General features: G+C 45.3%; 1 protein-coding gene across 1 annotated transcript in view; it reads right to left on the bottom strand.

Annotated features, from left to right (window-relative positions):
• NT5DC3 (5'-nucleotidase domain containing 3) overlaps positions 1 to 26,080 on the bottom strand; it is a 52,991-nt gene that overhangs the window by 18,381 nt on the left and 8,530 nt on the right. Inside the window, exons 2-6 of the mRNA XM_081129778.1 lie at positions 18,031 to 18,215; positions 6,110 to 6,184; positions 5,336 to 5,391; positions 2,150 to 2,240; positions 1,139 to 1,276 (exon numbers count right to left, since the gene is read on the bottom strand). Of these exons, the coding sequence (XP_080985904.1) occupies positions 1,139 to 1,276; positions 2,150 to 2,240; positions 5,336 to 5,391; positions 6,110 to 6,184; positions 18,031 to 18,215 (545 nt within the window). The remainder of the gene's footprint in view (positions 1 to 1,138; positions 1,277 to 2,149; positions 2,241 to 5,335; positions 5,392 to 6,109; positions 6,185 to 18,030; positions 18,216 to 26,080) is intronic.

Raw genomic sequence — 26,080 nt, forward strand, 5'->3', positions numbered from 1 at the left:
GTAGCTATGAGACGAGAGTGACTATAACAGTATCTTCCTCAAGGCATTATTGTGAGAATTTAATTAGTGCATATGCATAAAGCACTCAGAAAAACAGTGCCTGGAACACAGAAAACTCAGTATGCGTGTTCACTATTGGTGGTCATCACACTAACAGTAAAAACTGAACTTTTAAATAAGCATCTCTACTCATGAGCGCAAGGGGCTACATAAATATAAGTGATTCTTAAAGGTTCTTACAAATGAAGTGTCTGTATACACAAAAGGAGACTAGAAACTAAATATTTAAATTCAGTTCACATAACACTAGACTGATACTGAGAAACTACAATTCATCCTTTAGCTGCCTAAAACCCATGATACAGGGCAGTCAAAATGCTAATTAGTCATAAACATATAATAAAAAATGTTGTAGGATATGAATATGGAGCTTTTAAAAATACATATATTTAAATAAGTATGTGTTATATGTGTAATATATATTTTATATAAACATATTTATAACACATGCTTATAAATATATAAGAAATACACATTAGATAAATACATAAATATTTTTAAGTACTGAAAAGTTCAGTTTAAAGAATATATATATAAACACATATGAATGTGAATTAAAATATATAAATAAAAAGCTATATAAATGAGGTGTGCATATATGCATATAAATATTTATATTGATCTGTCTCCCCTCCAAATGGATTTCTGCACAGCTTCTGCAGGGCCTCCAAGGGCCTGCGCAGAACCTTTGTGTGCCAGAGACAACCGCCTCCTGTGGGCAGCTGCAGTCCCTGAGGCATGAACCCCAGCCGGCGGCCAGGCGCGGGAATGAGCCTGTACAGGCTGGACCTCAGGCACCACTCGCCCCTTTGGCTGGGTGCCCTGGCGCTGGCCTTTGGTCAGGAAGAATTAAGAAATCCAGGTAACAATACGAGGACCCTCTGCTTTTAACCACAGATGTGACTGATTTCCAGCTCTCCTAACGTAACACCTTACGATTTTCAGGAACGAACTATAAGAGCTCCCAGGCGAAGGGCTCTTTCACACACCGACCCTACAAAGGGCCCGAAGGACTCTGCTAGCTCCGCAGAAAAGCTGGCAGCGGTGCGAACCCGTGACCCCCCTCTGCCCACACAACCTTGACGTCTTTGTACAGGTGGACAGGCTCGTAGTCAATGTTGTTCTTCAGAAAGTACTCGTTCACGCAGGACAGCAGGCCCATCTCCGGCAGGGAGAAGATGTCCATGAACTGCTTCATGGTGTTCCCGTGGGAGCTCTGCGGGCAGGGGGCAGTCAGGAAGGAAGGCCGACCGAGCTGAGCCAGCAGACCCTCTCCCGAGGGGTTCTGGTCAACCTCTGATCCCTCCCCACGAGGACGGGAAAATCCTAACACTACAAACTAAAAATGTTCGCCGTGTTCTCACCGTCCACGGCCGAGCGGACACCTCGCTCCAGGCATAACCAGCACATCCAAGGAGATGCCCCGATTTCCCCCGAAAGGCTAACCGCCCTCCCCTTCCACTCCCCTTGTGTTCTGTCCCACTCCCAGCTCACACTCTCATATAGGTTACCACGCGTGGAATGACAGAAAAAGCCGCTTAATGCCTGAGTTTGAGCACCTCACAACCCTATGTGTGAGCCTGAAAAAGGGCCTTTCCAGACACCTGCCATTGCACATTGAAAATGCAAATTAGACAATGCATCTAATAAGAAAAGAAGGAAAAATGCGGGGAGCAAAGAGAACCACAAAAGTTAGAAAAGCAGAGGTTTCCCTTCAGGCACAGGTAACCTCCTGCCCTCAATCTCAGGGGAGGCGACCACCGCTGCCTGGATCGTCCCCAAGGACTCAATCCAGAACATGCGGACACCTCAGGGAGATGGTGACAAGCGGGGGCAGGGGCGAGCAAGGTGTCAAGAGCCTCCGTCAGGCAAGGAGGAAAGGGCCAGGAAAGAACCATGGAAGAACCTAGGGAGCCTGTAACATACCCACCTCTCTCAACCTTGGGTCTCGCAAAACACAACCCCAAATTTCCCTGTCAGTTCCCTATGAGCAGCCACAGAGCCTGGGAATCCAAGCTCCTGAACGTGCCAGGCCATGTTCTGAGACGGAAAAAGACAGGCTGTGTTGACTAAATACATTTCTCGTTACCTTTCCGTAAAAGTCGCTCATCTGTTCCAGAGGCACGTGGGACCCCTCATACATTTCGATGACTTCTTCGTCAGGGACAACACTGAGGCCTCTGGAAAAAGACAGGAGGCGCAGTTTAAGAGCCCGATCGGCGAGCGCAATGACCGTCACACCTCTGGCAACTGCTGGGGGTTCTCAAGCAAGGTGTAAGACGCTGTTAACAAGAGGCGAGACGTGCCACCAGTAACTGCTACAAATGACGGGCAAAGCACCGCCACTGTTCCTGCTCCTGCCATTCTACCGGCGGTAAGAGCAGAAAGGTACCAGCTCCTATTCCGGGGCACCCAGTATACCCCAGGTAGGAATTCCACATGGTCCTTCCTCAGTTCTCAGCAATCCTAGGAGAAAGGCACTATCATTCGTCCCTTTTCCCAGCAGAGGCAACTGAGGCACAAAAGGTCATGCAGCCTCCCCAAGGTCACCAAGACAGAACGTGGTGGGTCCCAGGGCTTTGCGGCTCTTCAACCACCACGTCACACTGGCCCCTCAACAAGGTACAAGGCCTCATGCCTTACTCTGAGGTGGGCTTTTTTTAATGTTTTTAATACATTAAGAAAAGAAAGACTGGTTCTGTCTCAATCATCCTCGTGCCCTCCGATACTCTACCCTAAGGTCAGGGCCGAGATGGAAAAAGTCATGCATGAGGCTCAGGTGGACTGAACCCCGTGACACCAGGCAGGCCGCGTGGGCACCACCTCCAAGAGGGGTGACCCAAATGCTACGTGACGGTGAAGGCGAGTTCCCTGATCTGTGCAGGCCAAGGTAACTCCCCCCATCTGCCTGCCTCTGGAGCTGCAGGAGATTCTGGAAATGAACCCAGCGCCTCCACACGCAGGAAAAAATAACTCTGGAGTCAGCGTGGCTGGATTTCAGCCCCGCCTCTGCCGCCAGCGCCATGAGCAGATGCTTTTACCCAGGGCTCCATGGTCTCATGTTTCCTCACCTGGCACCCCCCACTCTGCAGTGTAATGGGGGCGACGCCTGCCCTCCACCCGCTTCTCCAGGAGAGAAGGTGCCTGAGAAACAGACACCATGACAGGAGAAGCATCTCGCTCTGCTACAACAGGGAAATAAATTATTCAGCTGAACTTTAGCTAGCGATACAATAGATTAAAATACAGTATCATTTGGCCAATATTAAAATACAGACAAAAATAATTTACTTTTGAAATGTAACTTTAATGAGAATTTAGCCTCTTCCCATTCTCCACCCTCATGTTACTTCTAAAAAGATCCCGGTGGATTTATTAATACTTTGTCCCCGATCTTGATTAACTTGTTACAACTACTAGCCTTTGAAAACAAAAGAGGCAATGTACTTCCGTTTATCTTTGAGCCAGAAATCAGGTAAGAAGCTGGTACTAAGCCAGACCTCTCTGGACAGTGACCTTGGAAAACAGCTCTTGCTAAGGTCGCAGCCGTCAGGTGTGCACACCTGTAAGGTTTTAACACTTGGAAAGAAAATACAAAAAAGTAAAAGAATTCTGCCCAGTGAGTTCTCTGCCTCCGCACTAGGCCCGACCCCCTCCCGCGGAAGCCACTGCTACCTCTAAGCGCGGTCACAGGCACCTGGCCACATAAGCTGCATCCTTAAGGCCCAGGTAACCAGGTGTCAGCTCAGAAGTCAGTCTGCTACAGCCGGCTGACTGCCGCAGAAGGCGGCTCTGGCGGACGGCGCACCACACGGACGGCTGTGACAGGCTCAGGACTGTCACCGGCACTGAAAACTACTTTACATGGCCCTGTGTGGTTATGAGAAATACAGAGTCTGCCTAGGGTTCAAATCTCAGCTCCCTTAATTAACTACTAATTAATTACTACCTAGACACGGAATTTAACTCTTTGGGTCTCAGTGTCATTTTAAAACTGGAAACAATAATAGTACCTACCTCCTAGTGTTACTGAGCAGACTAACGAGTTACTTACTATATATGAACAGTAACTGGTATATGGTAGGCACTGCTGGGGTGCGAAATGAGACTGCAGTGGAGAGCAGTTTGCCGGCCCCCCTGCCCAGCGGTACTCATTCCATGGCCCACAACATAAAACTCAACCTGATGCAGAAACTGCAGGTCTCAGGTGTCAGAAATGAGCAAGGCTGTGGCAGAAGTCTTCTTTTCAGCCATTCACTCATTCATTACCCCTTCTGAGGGGAAAGGGAAGAGAAGTGGCACTTATTTGTGCCTATAGTGCTCTGGGCACTGTTCCAAGCATGCTTTAGTCTGCATGACAAGCCACCCCTAGGGAGGGCACCAGAATCACGTCCATTTGACAGAGGAGCAAACCAAGGCTTTGATAGTCGAGAGCTTGCTCAAGGCCACACATCTAAGTGGTGGGGTCCAAGTTCCCACTCAGGAAGTGTGACTCCAGAGCCCCCACACACACACCCCTGCTGCCTCAGGGACACCCCTCTCAGCACTGAGACCACAGTGACCTTCCCAGGACCCAAAGCTGGACACTCCTTCCCCTATAAACACCTCAGCTGGCTGCTCCTGCCTGGCCCAGTCCATACACCCTAAGACAATGCTCATTTATCTACAGAAGAAACAGGACAATTAGGAGCCACAGAGTCATGTGACCACAGGAGAGCAAAGAAAAAAGCCGTTTCAGGCTGAAGCATGAGGAGAGGCCTCATCATAAGTGAGCCCTGAAGGAAGGTTGGGGGATGAAAGCCTGGTAATTCCAGGGGTCACCACACCGAGGGAGCTTACCCAGAGAGCAAGAGAACCAAGAGATAGGAAGAGTTCTAGCAACATCATTTTGGCCCCTGGATCCAGCCACACCTGCAACTGGCCCTGTAATGGGCCTTACAATTAGTGACCCAATACTGTGTTTTCATTTAAGCCAGTTTGAGTTGGGTTCCAGTCACATGCAATAAGAGTCTTAACCAACCCAGTCAGTAAAGCAGCTGTGCATGCAAAAAGAGGAAGCTAAGGGTTTGGAGCCTGACAAGAAACCTAAGAGGTGTGGGCTCTAGTCTCTAGACAGTGGGGAGCCATCCTGGATTTCAGAGGAAGACGGGGGTGCTGAGGAAAGTGCTTTAGGTAGGTTGGTTGAACAGTAATGTACAGGATGGACTACTCTGCAGAAAACTGTAATCACCCAGGAGAGAAGGGATAGGGTCTGAGCCAGGGAGCTTACTCCTACCTGTAGACAGTTCCCAGCTGGATGTAATGAAAAGCATCAATCTTCATCAACACTGCCTTCAAAAACATAAACACAGGCACAGGTAAATAATGCGCAGCAACAATTTGCATACTGAATGAGAAGTCCAGACGTAGTTATAAGTCCTATCAACATTAAGTTGTCACAACAGGGAAGCAGTTGTCTGTTCCTGAAAGCGTTGCTTGTTGATTAAAGCAGCGTGCAAGTCACTAAAGAAATGGCCTATCTGCCCGGCCGGGCGTGGCTCAGCGGTTCAGCATCAACCTAGGATCCAGGAGATCGGGGTTCAATTCCCCATCAGGGCACATGCCCGGGTTGCGGGCTGCAGCCGATCAATGGCTCTCATCATTGATGTTTCTGTCTCTCTCTCTCCTTCCCCCTTCCTCTCTCTGAAATCAATATATATTTTTTAAAAAGAAAGAAAGAAATGGCCTATCTGCAGAGAAAGACATGACAACGGGCTCCTCCTCACAGCCCCAACAAGGACTGCTGGAAATAAACAGTAATGTCCCCCATTGCTGATGCATTCATACTTTTCTAATATAGAGTCTCCTGAAAAAGCCTTTATCCAAAGATGTTTTGAAGAGTCTGTAATACCGTCAACAATAAAAATATATTTTTAAAAAAGAATTCAGTTCTGCAGCCCCAAAGAACATGAATTTAAAATAAATTTATGTGTTGAGCAAAGAAATGCACCAAGAGTACAATTTATCCCCGAACGCCGTTAATCAAGGAAAAGGTGAGGCTTAAACTTACCCGCTGCACATCATAATGAAGCCCACGAATTGCAAAATTTGGGTCATACTCATACTTCCTGATTTCCACGGGATACTAAGGAAAAATAAAGAAACCGGTTTTAGCTAACAACGTACTAGGTTCAAGGTAGTACGTCCAGACTTGGTCCTTGGACAAGGGCTGAGGTGGCTGATGCACTCCGATGGGAAGGTGGGGTCAGAAGGGACGACTCGCACGGGGTCCCTCTGCTTCTGGACCGAGCGCCTCCTGGCCCCAGAGCCCTCTGCCCAGCCCCGCTCCCTGGGTATCTGCCCAGCAGAGGTGGGGTCTCATCCCTCCAACTTCTCTCATCTTCACTGTCCCCTCCCCTCCTTCCCTCCACCCCTAGACTCCCAGATCCCTGAGACCCCAGACATACATCTGCTTCTACCTCCCTTAACTCTGTCAAGCATTCATTCAGCTCAATTTGAGCCCCTCCGTGTCGCAGCCCTGGAATAGGCCCATTACCAGGTTTCATGAAGAGACCCAAGCTGAAAACTTCCAAAGGGCCCCTCCAGGTACCTTTCATTACGTTTCTCATCTGGACAGCAGGCCACTGCTCACCTTCCGTGGGCTAGAGGGACCCCACAGCTGTCAGTGCAGTGTCCTCCCCACTCAAGCAGAGGGGCCCTTTCTCAGCACGTGGCTCCCCGTTACTGCTCCAACGCTCTGATTCAGAACACGCACGGCTTTGGGGGGGAGCTTAGCTCCCCTGGTATTTCCTGGTTATTAAACCATTCCTCAACCTGTGCAAAAATCCAGGCTCCCTCCTTAGCTAGTCTTTCCCTCCTCCCCGAGTCTCAGGATTAGAACACCGGCTACCCCACTGACAGCACTGATGTATGAGCACCGCAGGCCCTGCCATTCCCATTTCACAGGCGGGACATCAGAGGAACCAGATGAAACAGCCTGGCCTGGGCTACACAGGTGGGGCGTGGTGGGCGGGGAGTCAGGCTCCAGCCTCTGCTCTCCCCACACCCTCGACCCTCAGAGCACAGACCTGAAGGACAGAATGTCTACTCCTGAGTCTAGTGAGGCTGTGTCACCAGGATCTTCCAATCACGATGTAAATAAACTGCTTAAGTAAAAACCTAGGCGCCTACCTTTCTGCAGCTTTACAAACTCTTGCATCCGCAGGGAACACCTCTGAACTACACTTCCTACAATGCCCAAGGGCAGCAAAGATTACAGTTCCTCTTCCTGGGCAGAAATGTGGGTTTACTACACTGAATTTCCAGATTAAAATTCCCAGAATCCTGGAGGAGAAGATAATCCATAGACACGTCATTTTGGAGCCGAAATGTCTAAAAAAAGCAGAGCTCTGGAGGCCAGAGCACCACTGGCATGCCTGCCTGGCGCAAAAGTTTCAACTACATGGAGCTTATGAAAAATGACATACACAGAGCCATTTCAAATGGAGGTGGAGCCCCCATCCCAGAGGAACTACCTTGCATGTCTTGCTTCTTGAACCTTTGAAATGTTTGACTTGGGCAAGATAACCTTTGGACTGGCCCAAACCAACACTGTCTTCCAAACCAGCCAGGAAAGCAGACCTTCTGACCACAATGACGTAATTTTGGACATTTGTTAGAATCAGTACTACGTACAGCTCAATACAACTAGAGAAACTGAAGCAATAATCAAAAAACTCCCAACAAGTAAAAGTCCTGGACCAGAGGGCTTCACAGATGAATTCTACCAAACATTCAAAGAAGAACTAACACCTGTCTTTCTCAAACTATTCCAAAAAATTCAAAAGGAGGGAAAACTCTCATTTTATGAGGCCAGCATTATCCTAATTCCAAAACCAGATAAAGACACTACAAAGAAAGAAAATTATAGGCCAATATCCCTGATAAACATAGGGATATTGTTCATCAATATCCTCAATAAAATATTAGCAAACCAGATCCAGCAATATATGAAAAAGATCATACACCATGATCAAGTGGGATTTATTCCAGGGATGCAAGGTTGGTACAATACCTGCAAATCAATCAACATGATACACCACATAAACAAAATGAAGAATAAAACCCACATGATCCTATCAATAGATGCAGAAAAAGCAATTGATAAAATCCAGCACCCACTTATGATAAAATCTCTCAGCAAAGTGGGAAGAGAGAGAATATACTTCAACGTAATCAAGGCCATATATGACAAACCTACAGCCAACATCATACCCAATAAGCAAAAACTAAAAGTGTTTCCCTGAAGATCAGGAACAAGACAGGGGTGTCCACTTTCACCACTTATTCAAGACAGTATTGGGAGTCCTAGCCACAGCCATCAGACAGAAAGAAAACATAAAAGGTATCCAAACTGGAAAGGAGGAAGTAAAACTGTCATTATTCTCATATGACATGATATTGTACACAGAAAACCCTAAAGACTCCACAAAAAAAGCTACTAGGTCTAATAAATGAATTTGGCAAAGTAGCAGGATACAAAATTAATATTCAGAAATTGGTGGCATTTCTATACACCAATAATGAACTCTCAGAGAAACTAAGAAAACAATCCCATTTACTATTGCAACAAAAAAAAAAAAAAAAAAAATGAGGTACCTAGGAATAAATTTAAGGAAGGAGCATATACTGTGTTCATGGATTGGAAGAATTAGCATCATTAAAATGTCCATACCATCCAAAGCAATGTATAGATTCAACACAATCCCTATCAAAATACCAATGGCATATTTCACAGAACTAGAACAAATATTCCAAACCTTTATATGGAACCAAAAAAGACAACAAATAGACATGGCAATCTTGAGAAAGAAGAACAAAGTTGGACGATCATAATACCTAATATCAAACTATACTACTACAAGGCCATTGTAATCAAAAGAGCCTGGTACTGGCACAAGAACAGGCATATAGATCAACAGAACAGAACAGAGAGCCCAGAAATCAACTCACGCCTATCTGGTCAATTAATATTTGACAAAGGAGTCAAGAACATACAATGGAGTAAAGACAGTCTCTTCAATAAATGGTGTTGGGGAAGCTGTACAGGTACATGCAAAAAAATGAAACCAGGCCACCAACTTTCACCATACACAAAAGTAAACTCAAAATGGATAAAAAGACTTTAATGTAAGTCACGAAACCATAAAAATCCTAGAAGAAAACACAGGCAGTAAAATCTCAGATATCCCACGTAGGAGAATTTTTGCCAATACCTCTCCTAGGGCAAGAGAAACTAAGGAGAAAATAAACAAATGGGATTGCATCAAACTAAAAAGCTTCTGCACAGCAAAAGAAACCATCAATAAAATGAAAAAGGAGTCCACTGTATGGGAGAACATATTTACCAGCAATACATCTGATAAAGGGTTAATTTCCAAAATATACAAAAAACTCATAAACTCAACAGCAGGAAGACAAACAATCCAATTAAAAAATGGGCGAAGGACCTGAATAGACACTTCTCCAAAGAGGACATACAGATGGTCAAATATACATGAAAAAATGTTCAAAGTCACTAATCATCAGAGAGATGCAAACTAAAACTACAATGAGGTATCACTTCACACCTGTTAGAATGGCTCCCATCAACAAGTCAACAAACAAGTGCTGGCGAGGGTGTGGGGAAAAGGGAAGGGAGCCCTCACGCACTGCTGGTGGGAATGCAGACTGATGCAGCCACTATGGGAAACAGCATGGAGTTTCCCCAAAAAATTAAAAATGGAACTGCCTTTGACCCAGGGATCCCACTTCTGGGAATATATACTAAGAATTTTGAAACACCAATTTGAAAGAGTATATTCATAGTAGCGCTATTTACAATAACCAAGATCTGGAAACGGTCTAAATGCCCATCAGTAGATGAGTGGATAAAAAAGCTGGGGGACATTCACACCATGGAATACTATGCAGCTGTAAAAAAGAAAATCTTACCTTTTTCAACAGTATGGATGAACCTGGGGATTATTATGCTAAGTGAAATAAGACAGGCAGAGAAAGACACATACCATATGATCTTACTTATATGTGGAACCTAATGAGCAAAATAAACTGTCTAACAAAATAGAAACAGAGGCATGGATGCATGGAAGAGACTGACAGCTGTCAGAGGGGAGGAGAGGGGGGACTGGGTGAAAGAAGGTAAAGGGATTAGACGAGGAACATATATGCATAACCCATAGACACAGACCACAATGTGGTGATGGCCAGAAGGAAGGGAGCCAAGGACTAGGTGGAGGTGGGCAAAGGGGGGCAAATGGGGACATCTGTAATAGTGTCAACAATAAAAATAAAGGGGGAAAAAAAGAATTACAGCTTATTATCACCAAGAGAATTTTCTTTCTTCTAGTCATGTAATTATTTCCATTCCCTTTCTCACAAACTCCCCTTGCCTTCACCCCATAATAGAAACACTATTTGGGTTTCTGCCTGAATCAGCGCTTCTCAGTACTGCAATTCTTTGATCTCAAATAAATGCTTGTTGCCTCTCAAAAAAAAACTGGGCAACAATCAAGACGCACAGGAAACCTCTTTGCAAGGCTGCATTGCTAGCTTTTTACATCCAAAGGCACACTGGCATGAGAACTTTCCAGGTCCCACCAGGCTAAACCACATACGGCAAGTTTTCAATTCAAGCAGCATGAAGTGCTGACTCAAATGTCACATTTAGGCTCATTTCTCTAACACTTACCGTGTGTGCCAGAAAATCACTGCGTGATATTTCCACTCATGGGCGTTCCCAAGAATTCAGAACACTGAGCACAGTTCTCACACACACACACACACAGAACCCAACACAGGCACCACAGTCCTGCTTCTTCAAGTGAGGCCACGGGACTCCACACAGCCAAAGTCTCCTTTTAACTCAGGAGTGACAAATAAGGGACAGGACAGGGGGAAGGTGTTTAACACGTTACTGACAGAGGGGCTTTTACTGAGCCATGTGCCACACTGTTCTAGACACGTTCTGTGACTTAATTTCATTTCTTCCCCCAGCATGAAGGGCACCTCATGTCTGTTCTCCTGTTGAGTAATCTGAGGACAGAGTCAAGGAGCCTGCGCAGGCTCACACAGATAAACAGAGGTCAGGCCAGTACTCAAACCCAGGTCCACCCCAACCACTCCACAATCAAGTCTGAACCAACCCTAAGCCACACACTAGATGCTCACCGCCTCCTGTGAGAGCAGCACCTGCCACCTCGGAAGGTGCGATGAGTTTGCTGAGAGGACTCCCAGAAACAAGGGGGTGCTGGCTCTTTCAGCTGAGCCGCAGGTGAATGAGAGAGTGTGTACTCTGTTCATGGACTGCTCGAAAGCCTGGAAGCTGCTTTCTGAAACAAGGCTTAGCTAGGCTCCCTCTGTCGCTCACTTATCTGGCTCATCTGTCACTCTCACTGTTGCTGGGAGCCACTTCTGATAGGTACACAGCGGTTTCCAAGTGGTCCAGAGACCATAGCAAACAACCTGGAGAACAGATAGAAGCAGCTGAAGGAGCCTCCACAGGACAAGTCTGATGAAGAACACAGGCCCCAGGGCTGAGGGACCGGGTGTCAAATTCTAGCCCTACCATGTGCTAGCTGAGTGACCTTGGGTAAGGTCATCTGTCTCCCTGAGCTTCAATTTTCTCATTTCTAGGGTAAGGATAACAAGAGTCCTACCCTACATGAAAGCAGAGAGAATTAAGTCAAACGATGCCTGTGGGGGGTCAGGACAGTCTTCTCTGGCACATAGCAAGTGCTCAAGAAAACTGCGGCCCAGCCGGGCATGGCTCAGCAGTTGAGCATTGACCTAGGATCCAGGAGATTGCGGTTCGATTCCCGGTGAGAGCTCATGCTCGGATGGTGGGCTCAATCCCCAGTCAGGGGCATGCAAGAGGCAGCCAGTCAATGACTCTCACATTATTGATGTTTCTATCTCTCTCTCTCTCTGAAATCAATAGAGATATATTAAAAAAACAAAACAAAACTGAGTTGTTTTATATTGGACGGGGGATCGGGAGACCTGGGCTTTCAGACCCACTCCACTAGCCTCTGCTACTCTCCTGGAGGACTCTAGGGAAGTCACTTAACCTTTCCAGGCCTCTTTCTTCATATAGAAAGTGAAATGGTGGAACTGGGTCATTAGTCTCCTGCCCCTAAACTGTGATTCCCATACAAGCAGCCTAGCCCTGAAAGTCCCTATGATGGGCCCCTTTCCAACACACACACTACACACATGCACACACACACCGAACATGCACACGCACACACCCAGAGGCAGCATCTCTAGGAATGACCGGTCACAGTAATATCCAGTCAGAAGCCAAAGCTGCTCACATCGGTCAGGGGTTCACATTCTCTCCCACGGCCTATGGCTGGATTTTTTTGGACCCTTCACAGTTTAGAAACTTTCCATCATCCTGAAAAACATGACTCATCCAACATGTCATAAAGATTACCGGTATCCCTAAAAGCAGGAAGAAATATAAAAGATAAAAGACTTTCACTTGGGATTTTTATTAAAACATCTTATTTAGGCCCAGCCTGGTTTCCTTCAGTATGTGGATTTGTTCCAATTCCAGGTGCACTCTGGGGCAGGTTGGTGTGTGCAGACAAAGAAAGATCAAGGTTCCCCCTGAAAATGCTACAGAAATGTGCCTTTGTCTTCGCTGCAGAAAGTTAAGACTAAAACACTGCCGAGGACCCAGGAGTCCCCACCTGTGCCATTGCCACAGATCTGCAGCTGGGCCATGTACCCTGTCCTGGCTAATTACAGAGCTCTGGCCGCAGCTAGTGACCTCAACATTACAACACTGCCCGTGAGTTCCTGAGGTCCTGATGCCTGTAAGTATATCCATTTTTTAGAGGTCTCAGTTTGCTATTTAAAGGAGCCTAAATTATGAGTCTAATAAGAGGCAGGGCAGAAGGGTATAAAAGCAAAGCTCTCCGAAATCCACCCAAAACAGGCATCAAGGGCAAATAATCTGCAGCTGAACGGCAGCTCCACACCAAGCACAATACTCTGGCTTAACTTTGGAATTCAACAAAGACATCGAGTATTTACTGAGCACGTACTTTGTGCCTGGGCCTGGGAATACAACCATGAACACACATGCCACAGTCTCTGCCCCTAGGAAGTTTCCAAATAAGCAAACGCATACAATCCCAGGCCTGGTGGTGATAAGTACTACAAAGAAAATGCAGTCCAAGGGTTCAGAGATCTGAAAAAAAGAGAGAAGCTGCCAGGGGCCAGGACAGACGTTCCAAAGCAGAGGAAATGGCAAGCACAAAAAAGACCCAGAGGCAGGACCGTGTCTGGGAGTTCAAGGGGCAGCAAGCAGGCTAGTGTGGCTGGAGCAGAGTGAGGGCAGTGGGAGGAGAGGCTGGCAAGGAAGCTGGGGGTCTGGGAGCCCTGGAGGCCTCCTGTGTCATTCCAAGTGTGACAGGAAGGCTCAAGGCAGGTTGAGCCCAGAAGTGATGTGATTAATATTTAACGGTTCGTTCTTGCTGCCAAATGGAGAGCAGACTATGGGGCAAGAACAGAGAAGCAGGGAGACCAGTCAGGAGGCCACTGCACCCTCGGGCGGGAGGTGAGAATTGGATGCAGTCAGGACACGCTGGACGAATATCTTCTAAATGAGTGAAAAGAGAGCTCACAGCTGCACGGAGTACAGCCTCCCAGAGTACTGCATGGGGAGGGAAATGTGACAGTGCAAACATGGGAGCATGACCTCCACCGACAATCAAGGTCAAAGTCACAGCTTAGTCATGTTAATGGCCTGTACCCTGGATAGGATGTCACAACAGCAGCACTTTACCTCTGCGGTCTTCCTCCCCAAACCCTTACCCCCAGTCTAACCATACGAAAAACATCAGACAAATCCCAAGAGAAGGACATTCTAAAAAATACCCAACCGGTGCTCTTCAAAACTGTCAAGGTCATCAAAATCAAGGCAAGTCTGAGGAACTGTCACAAATAAGAGGAGCCTAAGGAGCCGTGACAACTAAATGAAACGTGGGTCCTGGATGGGATCCTGGAGCAGAAAGACACTGGGTAACAACTAAGGAAATCTGAATCAAGTACAGACTTCAGTTAATAATCATTTATTAATACTGGATATTCGGTTGTGACAAATGTACCGTGGAAATGGAACATGCTAACATTAGGGGAAACCATACGGGGTATACAGACAGCAGCTCTCTGCATACCTCTGCAACTTTTCTGTAAACCTAAAACTCTTCTAAAATTGAAAGATTTCTTTTTTTAAAGGACAGAGAGGCCCAGCCAGCGTGGCTCAGCGGTTGAGCATCGACCTAAGATCCAGGTGATCGCGGTTCGATTCCCGGTCAGGGCACATGCTCGGGTTGTGGGCTCGATCCCCAGGGGGGCGTGCAGGAGGCAGCTGATCAATGACTCTCTCATCATTGATGTTTCTATGTCTCTCTCTCCCCTTCTCCCTCCTCGCTCTGAAATCAATAAAGATATTAAAAAAAAAAAAAGACAGAGAGGCCCCGCAGCATTTGCTGAGAGATCAGATGTGGAAACAGGAGAATGTCAGGGGTCACAGCCGTTGTTAGGCTTTCGAGTGAAAAAGCGGGTGAACGCCGGTGCCAGTGACGGATTGGGAAACACTGATGAGGGTGCGATTTAGGAGATGAAGTCAGAACTCTTCCAACACTCCCTTTCTACCCCGCGGACATGTGAAATACAGGTACAGATACAGTTATTACCCAATCTCTTTTATTTCTAGTCTTGTAAAAACTTGTTTTTGTAAAACAAAGAAGGAAAGAAAGAAGGGAAGGGTAATTAAGGAGCTGAAACTTTTTCATTTGCTTCTGGGAAGATGCTGAATTGCCCACTTCCCGTTCCATTACTATGCATCACAAACACAGATGTCTCTCCAGCTCCACAGGCTCACAAGGTCTTTGGCAGTAAAAACAGCACCAAAGTCAATGCTTCCAACAGCATCTTAGAAGAATCACTTTCAAATCCAAAGCAAGAGAAAAATCTGCATAAGCATAACTGACTCCCTTAATATGCCTGATATCATTAGTGTTATGACAGATTTCTCTTATCTAAGCAATGAATGAAAGTCCATGATCTTAAATCCAAAAGCTTTTCTCATCATAATCATTGAAACCTTTTTCCCAAATTTCATTAAATTTTTACTTTCCTAAATTTTTAATCTTCATGAATATTTTCTTTTCCTATGAACAATAAACCCACAGGGCAGAAATGACCGGTGTTATTAATTCCACAAGGTAGGTAACATGGAATAAAGGAGAGGGCATATGCACCTTGGACACGGACAGATCTAAGCTCAAGTCCGGGTTTTGCCTCCCTCTGGTCTCGTGGCCTTGACCTACTGGCTTAGTTTCCTCAACAGTCCAACAGAGACAGTATCTATCTACAGGGCTGTCACACAGATTAGAAATAATAAAGCCAGAATTTGAACCCCAGCAGTCAGGTTCTAGAACCTGTGCTTTTGGTACCCAGCAAGCAAGTAGCAGACGGTGCTGTTGCTAATGACCTTGAGTTTTTTGTTTTGTTTTGTTTTGTTTTTTTGTTTTGTGTGTTTTTTTGGTTAATCTCACCAGAGGATATTTTTTCCGTTGCTTTTTCGGAGAGAGTGGAAGGGAGGAAGAGGGGGAGCAGTAGGGGGGAGAGAGAGAGAGGGAGAAACATCGATGTGAGAGAGCCACATCAATTCGCCTCCCATATGTGCCCAGACCAGGGGCGAGAGCAAACCCACAACCCTTCGGGGCATGGGCCGACGCTCTAACTACTGAGCCACACCAGCCAGGGCAATAATGGCCTTCGTTTTGTGAGTGATATCAGAGTCACGGCATATGACCTAGGACTAGAATGCCAGCACCCACACCACACCCCTTCAGCTCAACCTCCCAGTGGGGTGTTGGAGAGGTGGTGCAGGGTGACAGATGGGAGAGCAAGGGCAGGACCACCTAGGTCTCATTCTGCTTCCATCCCTGCAGTCGAGGGAAAGGACCGTGGGTTAGACAGAACAGAGTCTCTTGAACAAACAGAGAACTGCTGTTGGACGGCAAGTGGCTGGTAACTGGTAAGGTGGCCATAACCAAAAGACGATGACCGATGGCTTAGTGGCAGAGGTCAAGTTATTTTTGGCAAATACCATTTCTGCATTTTAAAATAGGACAAGATGAACTGCTTATTAAATCCACTGATAACCAAAAACTGAAGGGAATATATTGCATCAAAGGGTAAGGATCCGAAGCTAATGGAAACTTTGGCAACATTAATCAAGCTCTAATATCCAGAACCAGGGAGGTGATAGTCTCCCTCTATTCCACACCAGTCAGACCCCCACCTGCTGTAACATCTCCAGTTCAATGTCTCAATGTGAGAGGCATAAACCAGAGCACACACAAAGGAAGGTGACCAAGATGACGAAAAGAAGCCAAATGAGAATGGTTGAAAAAACTAAGAATGATCAGCCTAGGAAAAGAGAAGTCTTGGCAGACATAATGGCTGATCTGTACAACACCCAACCTAAGTCAAGTTTTAGGTTTCTAGCTACTCACATTCTACCTCGCACCCCACCCAGCCTACCCTTGCTAACAAACTCCTTTCAGACTCCGCTGAAATATCACCTTCCTTGATGTTTTCCCAGTTCCCTCAGGCAGAGAAAGTTGCTCCAACCATGCTCCACACATCCCCCCATCTCTGGTCGGGTGTCTGTAGAGGCGTCCACCAGGCGGCTTCCTAACTCATCTGCCTGTGTGACTGACTCCCCCAAGGGACTGTCGGGTCTCCAGGGGCAGGACCTGGTCCTCCCCACCTCCAGCCTCCCTGCTTCTGTTACAGGGCTTGACACAGAAGAGACACTTGGTAAAGGTTTAAGAGCTGTGGGAAGGGATGCAGGAAGAAAAGAGACAGAGGGCGAAAGCTCTGTGAAGGCAGAATTGTCCAGCCCGTGGAAGAATCTCCCCAGATCAGAACTGCCTCTCGGAGGAATGCCCTCAGGTCCGAGACGGAGATTCCTGCGGCTCTTTGCGGGATGCTGCGGGGGTCCTCCAAGGGCAACCTCTGAGGATGCTTCTCATCCTGGCTCTGGAAATGTGTACTCAAAGCAGACTAGAGAATCACATGCTAGGTGTAATTTCCAAGCCTTGTAAATAATAAACCTGTATCTTTTCCAAGGTTCCCGATGGTTACTGCTGAAGGGTGTCTTGTAATTGTAATAAGAACCACAGGGGCTGGTCCAGCCACAACACTGATCATTATAAACTGAGACCAGAACAAAACACAATGCCTATCATTTGAAGAATTCCTTCTAACCAGAACTCAACAGGCTGCCACTTCCTGGGACGTTGGGAGAAGCTATGTCACTACTCTGCGAGAAATGACAGCATAAACGTCTGTTAATCTCCATTAACAGACACCTAAAGGGTCTTTTAAAAACAAAACAAAACTATCTTCTGAGTATAAAGTCTCAGTCATGCAAGATAAGTAAGTGCCAAAAATCTATTATATAGCATGGTACCCATAGCAAACAATATTGTACTATACACTTAAAAACTGCTAAGAGGGTAGGTCTTATGTGAAGTGTTCCTACTACGCACACACAAATAACAACAACAAAGGGGCAGAAGGAAACTCTGGGAGGTGATGGAGTTTATGGCCTTGATGGGGGTGATGGTTTCACAGGTGTATATTTATCCCCAAACTCATGGAAATATACACATTAAGTATGTACAGCCTTTTGCATGTCAATCATACCTAAATAAAGTGGTTAATTTAAAGAACTATCTCCCAGGTAGAGTCATTTGGAATGGAACAAAATCTACTCATTCATTCAGCCACAGTTTCCTAAACGCCATCTACGTGCCAGGCATGAGGCCAGGTCAGCTCACGGCTGTTCTTCACACATCTAAGGGACAGGGGAGAGAGAAGGTTATGTCCCCATGCTCTTACCCGGTGCTCATTGATGAGAAGGTCCCGGGCAGCGTTAAATATCAGTGTGTGGAGGTGCTTTGAATAAAATACCAAGGTGTAGTCATAATCAAAGCCATAGATCTCGATGTCCGACAGGCTCATCTCGTTGTTTGAGAAAATGGCATCGGGATTCAGCAAGTTGCTCATGATCGAAGGAACCAATTCTAGAAGTAAAGAAAAAAGAAATGCATCATGCCATGTGATAAGTAAGGGTCATAAGTATGATTTCTAAGTGAAATGAGCAAATGGAAGTGCAAGAGCGCTCTGCTTTCCCTTGCACACGCAATGCTGAGTGAAAGGAGCCTGTCACAAAGGACCACGTGTGTGTGATTCCATTCACAGGAGATGTGTAGAACAGGCAACTCCTCACAGACAGAAAGATTGGTGGCTGCCTAGGACTGTGGGGTGGGGAGAAACAGAGTGACTGCTAATGGGTGCAGAGTTTCTCCTTGGGGTGATGGAAATACTCTAAAATTGATTATGGCGATGTTGAAGAGCTGTTGTGAATATACTAGAATCCTGAATGGGAGACTTTAAGTGGTTGAATTGTATGGTATGTAAACAATATCTTAATAAAACTGCTATTAAAACAGAATATTAGCTTCAACATCATAAAAAGATCTGTTTTGTTTATAAAATAATACAGGTCAGTTACAGATTTTAGAAGATAGACAGATAATTAAACTTAAATATCAAAAATCCTGTCATCACCCAGGAAAAAAGCCATTAACATCTTATGGATCTGCTGCCAGTATTGTTGTAGATGCAGATTTTACATAGTTGGCCTCGCACTGTGTAGACAGCTTTGTACTCTGCTCTCTAAATTTCATATTCTTTCATGACTTTACTCTCCTATATTACAGACTTTCTGAGAATATAACTTTAAATTTACATAAGATTTGGGTTTACTTTGCCAAACCAACCTATTACTCTATGTCACACACTTAGGTATTTTCCTATGTTAAAAACAGCACTGCAATCAGTATCTTCCTATGTTATCTTTTACCCTTCAGATGAGTTCCTTCAGATGGGTTATGAGAAGTGTGATTAACCCCAGGGTCCCCTGGATCCAACAACAGTTTCAAGTTTCTTTTTTGAGCAGTTCTACCTGGGTAGGGATAGTTATTCCACGACTGTTAACTCTTTCCTGAAGCTTTTCCAGGAACTTATTCTACCTTACAATTTCCACCAGCCCACTTTAAAAAAAGCTAAGACGCAATGCGCGATGTTAGTGATCTTACTTTCCCAACACCTTTAAACGCGTTTGCTACTTTATCACGGCCGAAGTTTTCATCATTTCCCATCGGCTGTCCCCACCTGCGATTCCAAGCATGAGTCCGCTAAGGAAGCAGGAGGACGACGGGTGACTGTCTGAGGTGGACCGATGGTGAAATAAACCCTCACTGCACCGTGCTTCAGATCCCGTGCACGGCCCAAAGCATTACATCCGCCTCAGAAGTCTGAAGATACCACCTTTGCGGTCACTTTAGCTTCCATGGGACACAGTTGGAAAATCCTAATTTCCCATTTTCCATCCATTGTGGCAAATAATAAAACTGGCAGAAGATGAATACGAAGTGAAAGAGCATGATTCTCTAGCATCTGATGATGGAGAGAAACTGACCACAGAAGTGAAATCTTAGACTATGAGTCCTCAGTGACCACATCTGAGGTCACGCAACATACAAGGGGGGGCCAAAGTAGGTTAATAATCATAATAGTCAATGCAATAATTAATAATACAAAAATAAACCGTTTCATGTACTCACAACTGTAAACCTCCTCTTGCCCACTCCTGTGTTTCTAAAACAAAAGGAAACCTGATATTCTCCTAAGTTCCCACAGGTAGTCACTGACCAGGAAGAACATCATGTAGTCTGTGACAGGAACACAAGCCATCCTGTTTTGCCAGAAGGACATGTAATGGCATTCTTTCACCTTTTACGATGCTTGTGCACCAGAATTTACTAGAAACAGCAGACAAATGCTGAAGGCAGGTGACTTTCTGGAGGTAGGTACAAAACCACCAACACCTGCACACAAAAACTGAACTGTCCAGAGCCTACCACTAAACGGAACTGTGTTTATATTACTATTCTTTACGTTTCTAAGGACAACCTCCCACTTCCATTGTAACAACTAATACTGATTAAGCAGTTAGCATGTACAACATGCTCTCAGACGCACTTTATATTGCCTCATTTAATCCTTACAGCAACCTTAGGAGGCAAATACTCTAGGACCCCATTTTATATGGGGACACTAGTGACACAGAAATTATATAATCCACTGAAGGACACACACCCACTAAATGGAAGAGCTGGGCTTTGAACCCGGGAAGTCTAGCTCCAGAATCTATGCTCTTAGCTCCCTTCCCCAGGATTATACGAATCAACAAGCCTTGGAAAACAGTGTTTGGTTTTTTCCAAAAATAAAATGGATTCAATCCGTCATAATTTTGGTGCTTTAGAGTCTACGGTGCTTCCCCTTTCCCTTCTGCTCACTTCTTTCTGACTAGGAATGGTTCACATTATCCACTTGCGTCCCAAGGGCCACCTGAAATACTCAAAAGGTACTAATCTAGCAGGGTGACAGCTACAATCAGGGGACAGTCCCAGCCACAATTCTGAGTATTTCAGAAAGCCCCTTACATCTTTGGGGCTTGGATCCCTTTGAAAACCTAACAGAAGCTATAGAATAATGCACAGGGAAGTTTTGTGGAAAATTTTAGGGAGATTGACCCCTGATGCCTGTTCATGGTCTCCAGTTAAGCTGCCTCATTACACTAACTTCAAACCAAGCCTTTGCATCCCCACACAGAATTCCCCAACCATCAACGGCAAGTACATACATGCATGCATGAATGAATGAATGAATGAACAGGTGAATGAATGAATGGGTGAGTGAATGTCCCACTGACAACCTAGATACGACTGACTCCACTGAAAACCCCAATAGTCAAGATTCACCAACTCTGTGTTTTCACTGATTTTTTTTTTTTTTTAAATATATCTTTATTGATTTCAGAGAGAGGAAAGGAGAGGGAGAGAGAGAGATAGAAACATCAATGATGAGAGAGTCATTGATCGAGCCCGCAACCCGGGCATGTGCCCTGACCGGGAGTCGAACCCCGATCGCCTGGATCCCAGGTCGACGATCAACCGCTGAGCCACATCCGGCCGGGCTGTTTTCACTGATTTTGACAAAGGAACTAATCAGACAATAATCTTGGCTTCTTCTTTTTTTCTTTTGCAAATAAAACCAATCGGAGGACAGGAAACAAGTAACATTTTAAGAAACCTGAAGGCAGACAGTTGACAAGAACTAGTCCTGAGGAAGGGAGAAGCCCGCAGTCCCAAGCTCTTGCGCATCTAACACCCAAGACCTCTGGCCTTCCACAATCAGATGATGCCATTTTCAGAATATGCCACGTGACACTGTCCCCACAAAGCAAGTGCAGGGGGATCACTTACAGACTGCCTACAAGCTCTCCGTTCACAGATGAACTTTCCAAGGGAAGCTCTAACAGCCTGTTTAAATAAGAAGCTTACATTTACAAATGGCCTTGGCAATGAAGCCTCTCTCCCTCTCTGCTACCCGAGAAGAGCAAGCGAAGCTCTCAAGGAAACATGACCAGGATGGAAAATCGCTAACAGCCCGCACGCCTCCCAAAGCTGCCCAGGAATTTGCGCCCCCCCAAGCCCCCCTAAACTGAAAGCCCCAGGTGATATCAATCACATGAGCAGCAGCACCGGAAAACTGGGGCGGCTAACCTATCATCACCCAAAATAAACAGGAGAGCGTCAGAAGCTTAAAAGGGATCTCAACGCGCCCTGCAACCACTTCAGAAAAGTGCTGAAAATAAAACCAACACTTACAAGGCAGGAGAAGAGAATGCCAACCACTCAGAGAGAGAGAGGAGGCTCAACTGCAGACTGAAATATAAACAGAAGGGCTCTGACCAGTCCGTTATGTACTTTCCCAAAGCGCCAACGAGAGCAGGGATGAGCTTAGAAAGTGAATTCCTTTTGCACCTAATGGATGATGACAGCGAGACTACACAATTGTACAGAGAAACGGAGAGACAGCTCTGTTACTCTGGCCAGAGCCCGATTCCAACGCAGCCCCCGGAGCTGGAAGCCAGGTGCCTTTCAGGGGACAGTGTAGCAGATGGGACACCCACTAGCATACTCGGCAGCTTCTGGTTTTTCATCTGCTAATCCATGGAGCGCTGGGAAACGTGGAGAGCCACCTGTAGCAAACCATGTAAGCTTTCTGAGGGGCTTGTTTACTCATTTTTATTGTGGTAAAATATGCATAAAATAAAATTTACCATCTTAACGAATTTTAAGTGTACGGTTCAGACATTAAGTTCATTTAGACTGCGCAACCATCAGCACATGGGTCTCCAGAACTCTTTTCATCTTGCAAAATGGAAACACCATAACCATTAAACTGCAACTCCCCACTCCTCCACCTCCCCAGCCCCTGGCAACCACCACTCTACTTTCTGTCTATGAATCTGACTGTTCTAGGTACCTCATAAAAGGTCATATCGTATCCTTTTGTTTCTGGCTTATTATATTTAGTATAATGTCCTCAAGGTTAATCCATGTCATAGCACGTGTCAGAATTTCTTTCCTTTTGAAGGCTGAGTAATACTCCATGGCGTGTGTATCCCATATTTTGTCTACTCACCCATAGATGGTGGACATGGGTTACTTCTGCCCCTTGGCTACTATGAATGATGCCGCTGTGCACGTGGCTGTACAGATATCTCTGTGGGCCCTGCCTCACTTCTTTAGAGTATATGCCCAGAACAGGAATTGCTGGATTTCATAGTACTTTTGTTTTTCATTTTTTGAGAAACCGCCATACTGTTCCATAGCCACTGTACCATTTTCAATTTTGATTTTTTTAAAGATGGCCCAAAAGAATTCCTTCCTTGCCTAAATTCTATCTTTACAGAGAATATGAATGAAGTCAGAACTTAGGTACAGAAGTCAGACATTTCCAAACTGTGTCAAGATCTAAGTCTGGGAAATACTGTTTTTGCCAAGTACTTCGTCCCCTCAATGTTCAGAAATGCTAAATGACTCTCCCTTAATAAAGGCCTCGAGCCTCGCAGAGCAGTGTGTGGGGACGGTGCCGGGTAGAAATCCACGGCCTGAGCTGCGTCAAGGAATATTCCTAATGTCCCCAGAGAGGCAGCGTCACGTGACTATTACTCAGCCCTTGGGCACACAGCACTGGAAAGCTCTAACAGAAGTTTACCAAATACAGTACTTGCTCTCAGCATGATCCCCAGCATGAGTCAGATGAAGACAGGAGGGGTGTAAGGGATGGGTCTGACGCACGACGTCCTAACGGCAGCCTCTGATAAGCAATGGTTGCGGGCACTGGTTGTCTGTGCCCACTCAGTGTGGCTGGCTGTGCGATCTCACACTCACTCACATTCAGTTCGTCTCTCACCCAGGCCTATGGGGAGGATTAGCATCCTCCCTCCACTCCCCACCCTGGCTCTGGCCAAAAGATTGGGGGCAGAAGTGTCGCTTTCCAGGCCACACTCCCTTCTCCTACTGGCCTATTATGGAAATATAAGGTATGGAGACACCACAAGATGGAAGAAGCCGGGAAAGCTAAGCCCATCACCTGGAGGGCAACTGCCCTGGAGAGTGGCGTGAGGCCCTGGTAGACTACATGAGTGAGAAAAAACTTTGGTTACAGCTGTCTGCAGTAAGCCACTGAGATTTTGGTGTTGCTTGTCACTGCAGCAAAACCTAGTCAAACCTGACTGATATGCCTTCTATTCCTCTAGTATTCCTCCTGAATTTCTTTAGGATACTATACCTCTCCAACATTCAGACTGTACGGTATCGGTGAAGTTCCTGACTCCAGAAGGAGAGCATGTTGGCCAGGCCTGGCCAAATAAAGCCCCAGAATTCCCTCGCCAACACTGATTAGTTTGGGGCAGGGAGAGGACCCCTCTCGCTAATCATCACCACACTTTCCCAGCAGCCAAAGTGAACCAATGAGTCCAATCAGGAAAATTTCTGGAATTATAGGGGAATTTCAAGGAATAGGCACTATACTTTCAAACTTGGACCTAAGTTAAATCTGGAGATGAGAGGGGCCACAACTAGGAACCTGAAAAACAGGCCAACAGGGAGGAGAGCAATGTCAAGCGAAAGATGCAACCTGATGACACCATCTGAACTCGGAACAAGTCATGCTTGAAGTTAGTACTGCCTCTGGATTTTTATTTACACAAGACCACATAATTTCTTCTTTTTAAGGGTTTTTTGGGGGGTTTTTTGGCTTAAATTCAGTCAGTCTGAGTTGAGTTTCCACTGCTTGCAACTGAAGGAGTCCCAAGTAAAAGTTCATTTTTTCAAATGATGGGTAATCATTTGCCATTTTTCAAAAAGATGGGTAATCTACTACTCTGTGCTCTCCAGGATATACTGTAGTGAGTAATGACTTGGATTAAACATTCACCTGGAATATTCTGTGTACTTAGCTATACGGAAAGAATGTCAAGTAAGATTTTCCTTCACAGTATGTCATAAAACAAACACCATGTGAATCAGAGGTAAATTTTTTTAAAACATTAAAATATATAAAGATTACTATTTATTTCAACTCTGAATAGAACTTAACTTTCCAAATGTAAAAGCTACAGAATAAATCACCAAAGAAAAATACCGACGGATTTACAATATAAAATTTTAAACATCTGTGCATCCAAAAATATTTTTAAAAATTTGAGGTGAAGGCATCTATTAGACAAAAAAATTAAAAAACAAACAGCAGAGGACTAATGTCCTTAATATTCAAAAATCCATACCAATCTGTTAACAAAAACGAGATTCCAACAAGTAAAAAGACAGAGGATACATCTCACAAGAAAGGAAATTAAATGACTGATAAATCTTCGTGTTCAACCAGTCTAATTAAAAAAAGCAAATTAAAACAGGTAACAGCAGCTCTCCCCTAAAGGTGGGATTGTAAGAGGTGTTACTGATCTTATTTCATTTACTTTTTTCTCTAATAAGCATGTGTTGCTTGGCTAAGAAATGAAAGTAAGATGGCATTTTGCTCCTATCAGATTACAGCGGTGTTTTTGTTGCTATTATTGTTATTTGTATGTGTTGTGTGGGTTGTGTGATAGAACATAGAGTTGGTGCTGGCACTGGCCAGCCTCACTCCTTGCTGTTTAAGGGTATAAATCAGTTTGAGCCTTCAGGAAAGCAGATTGGCAATAACTACCAGGAATCTTTTAAAAATATTCATACCCTTTGACCTAGTAATTCTCCTTCTAGGAATCTATGCTCAGGAAATAGAGATGTGGATACAGATTTATATACAAAGACTTGGCTACAGTGACACGAACGAAGCAAAACCTGGGAGATAACATGCCTTATTTGGAGGCCCAAACATACATCTCAGATACCTGAACTCAGGAACCAAAACATGCCAACAAGAATATGAGCAAACAGAAAAGCTGAATGAAATGCACAGAAAAGACCCTGCAGTTCAATTTTTTGGGAAGGCAAACTACAATCCCAAAGACACTGAAATGACATTTTTCTTCATTAATGAAATATTATTAATGAAGATTCATTAATTAAATTAGGGATTTTCTTTTTTGCTGTGTGCCCTAGACTTCAACCGGGGGGGGGGGGGGGCAGCTTTTTTTCCTAGAGAACTTCAGAGGTTACAACAAACTGGCAGCCTCCGTTTGCCCCCATAAAGCACCGCCCAGCTTTCCGTGGATCTTCCCAGGGCTCCGTGCACCAACCAGCTACCCCAGGGCACTAATAATGTGCACTCGCTACGTGTCAGGCACATGAAGCAATGCACACGGGCCTCTGAGTGAGGCCCTCGGTAATATGCCCACTTTACAGAGGGGAAAACAAAGATGAGACGAGATTAACAGCTCAAGGTCACATTTCCTTGTCATATTTTTATGTTCCCACATCAGCAAAAGTTAGAGCAGATCTAAACTATTTGTTTTTCCCTCATTTGA

Source organism: Miniopterus schreibersii (genome assembly GCF_964146895.1).
Source record: "Miniopterus schreibersii genome assembly, chromosome: 2".
NCBI lineage: Eukaryota > Metazoa > Chordata > Mammalia > Chiroptera > Miniopteridae > Miniopterus > Miniopterus schreibersii.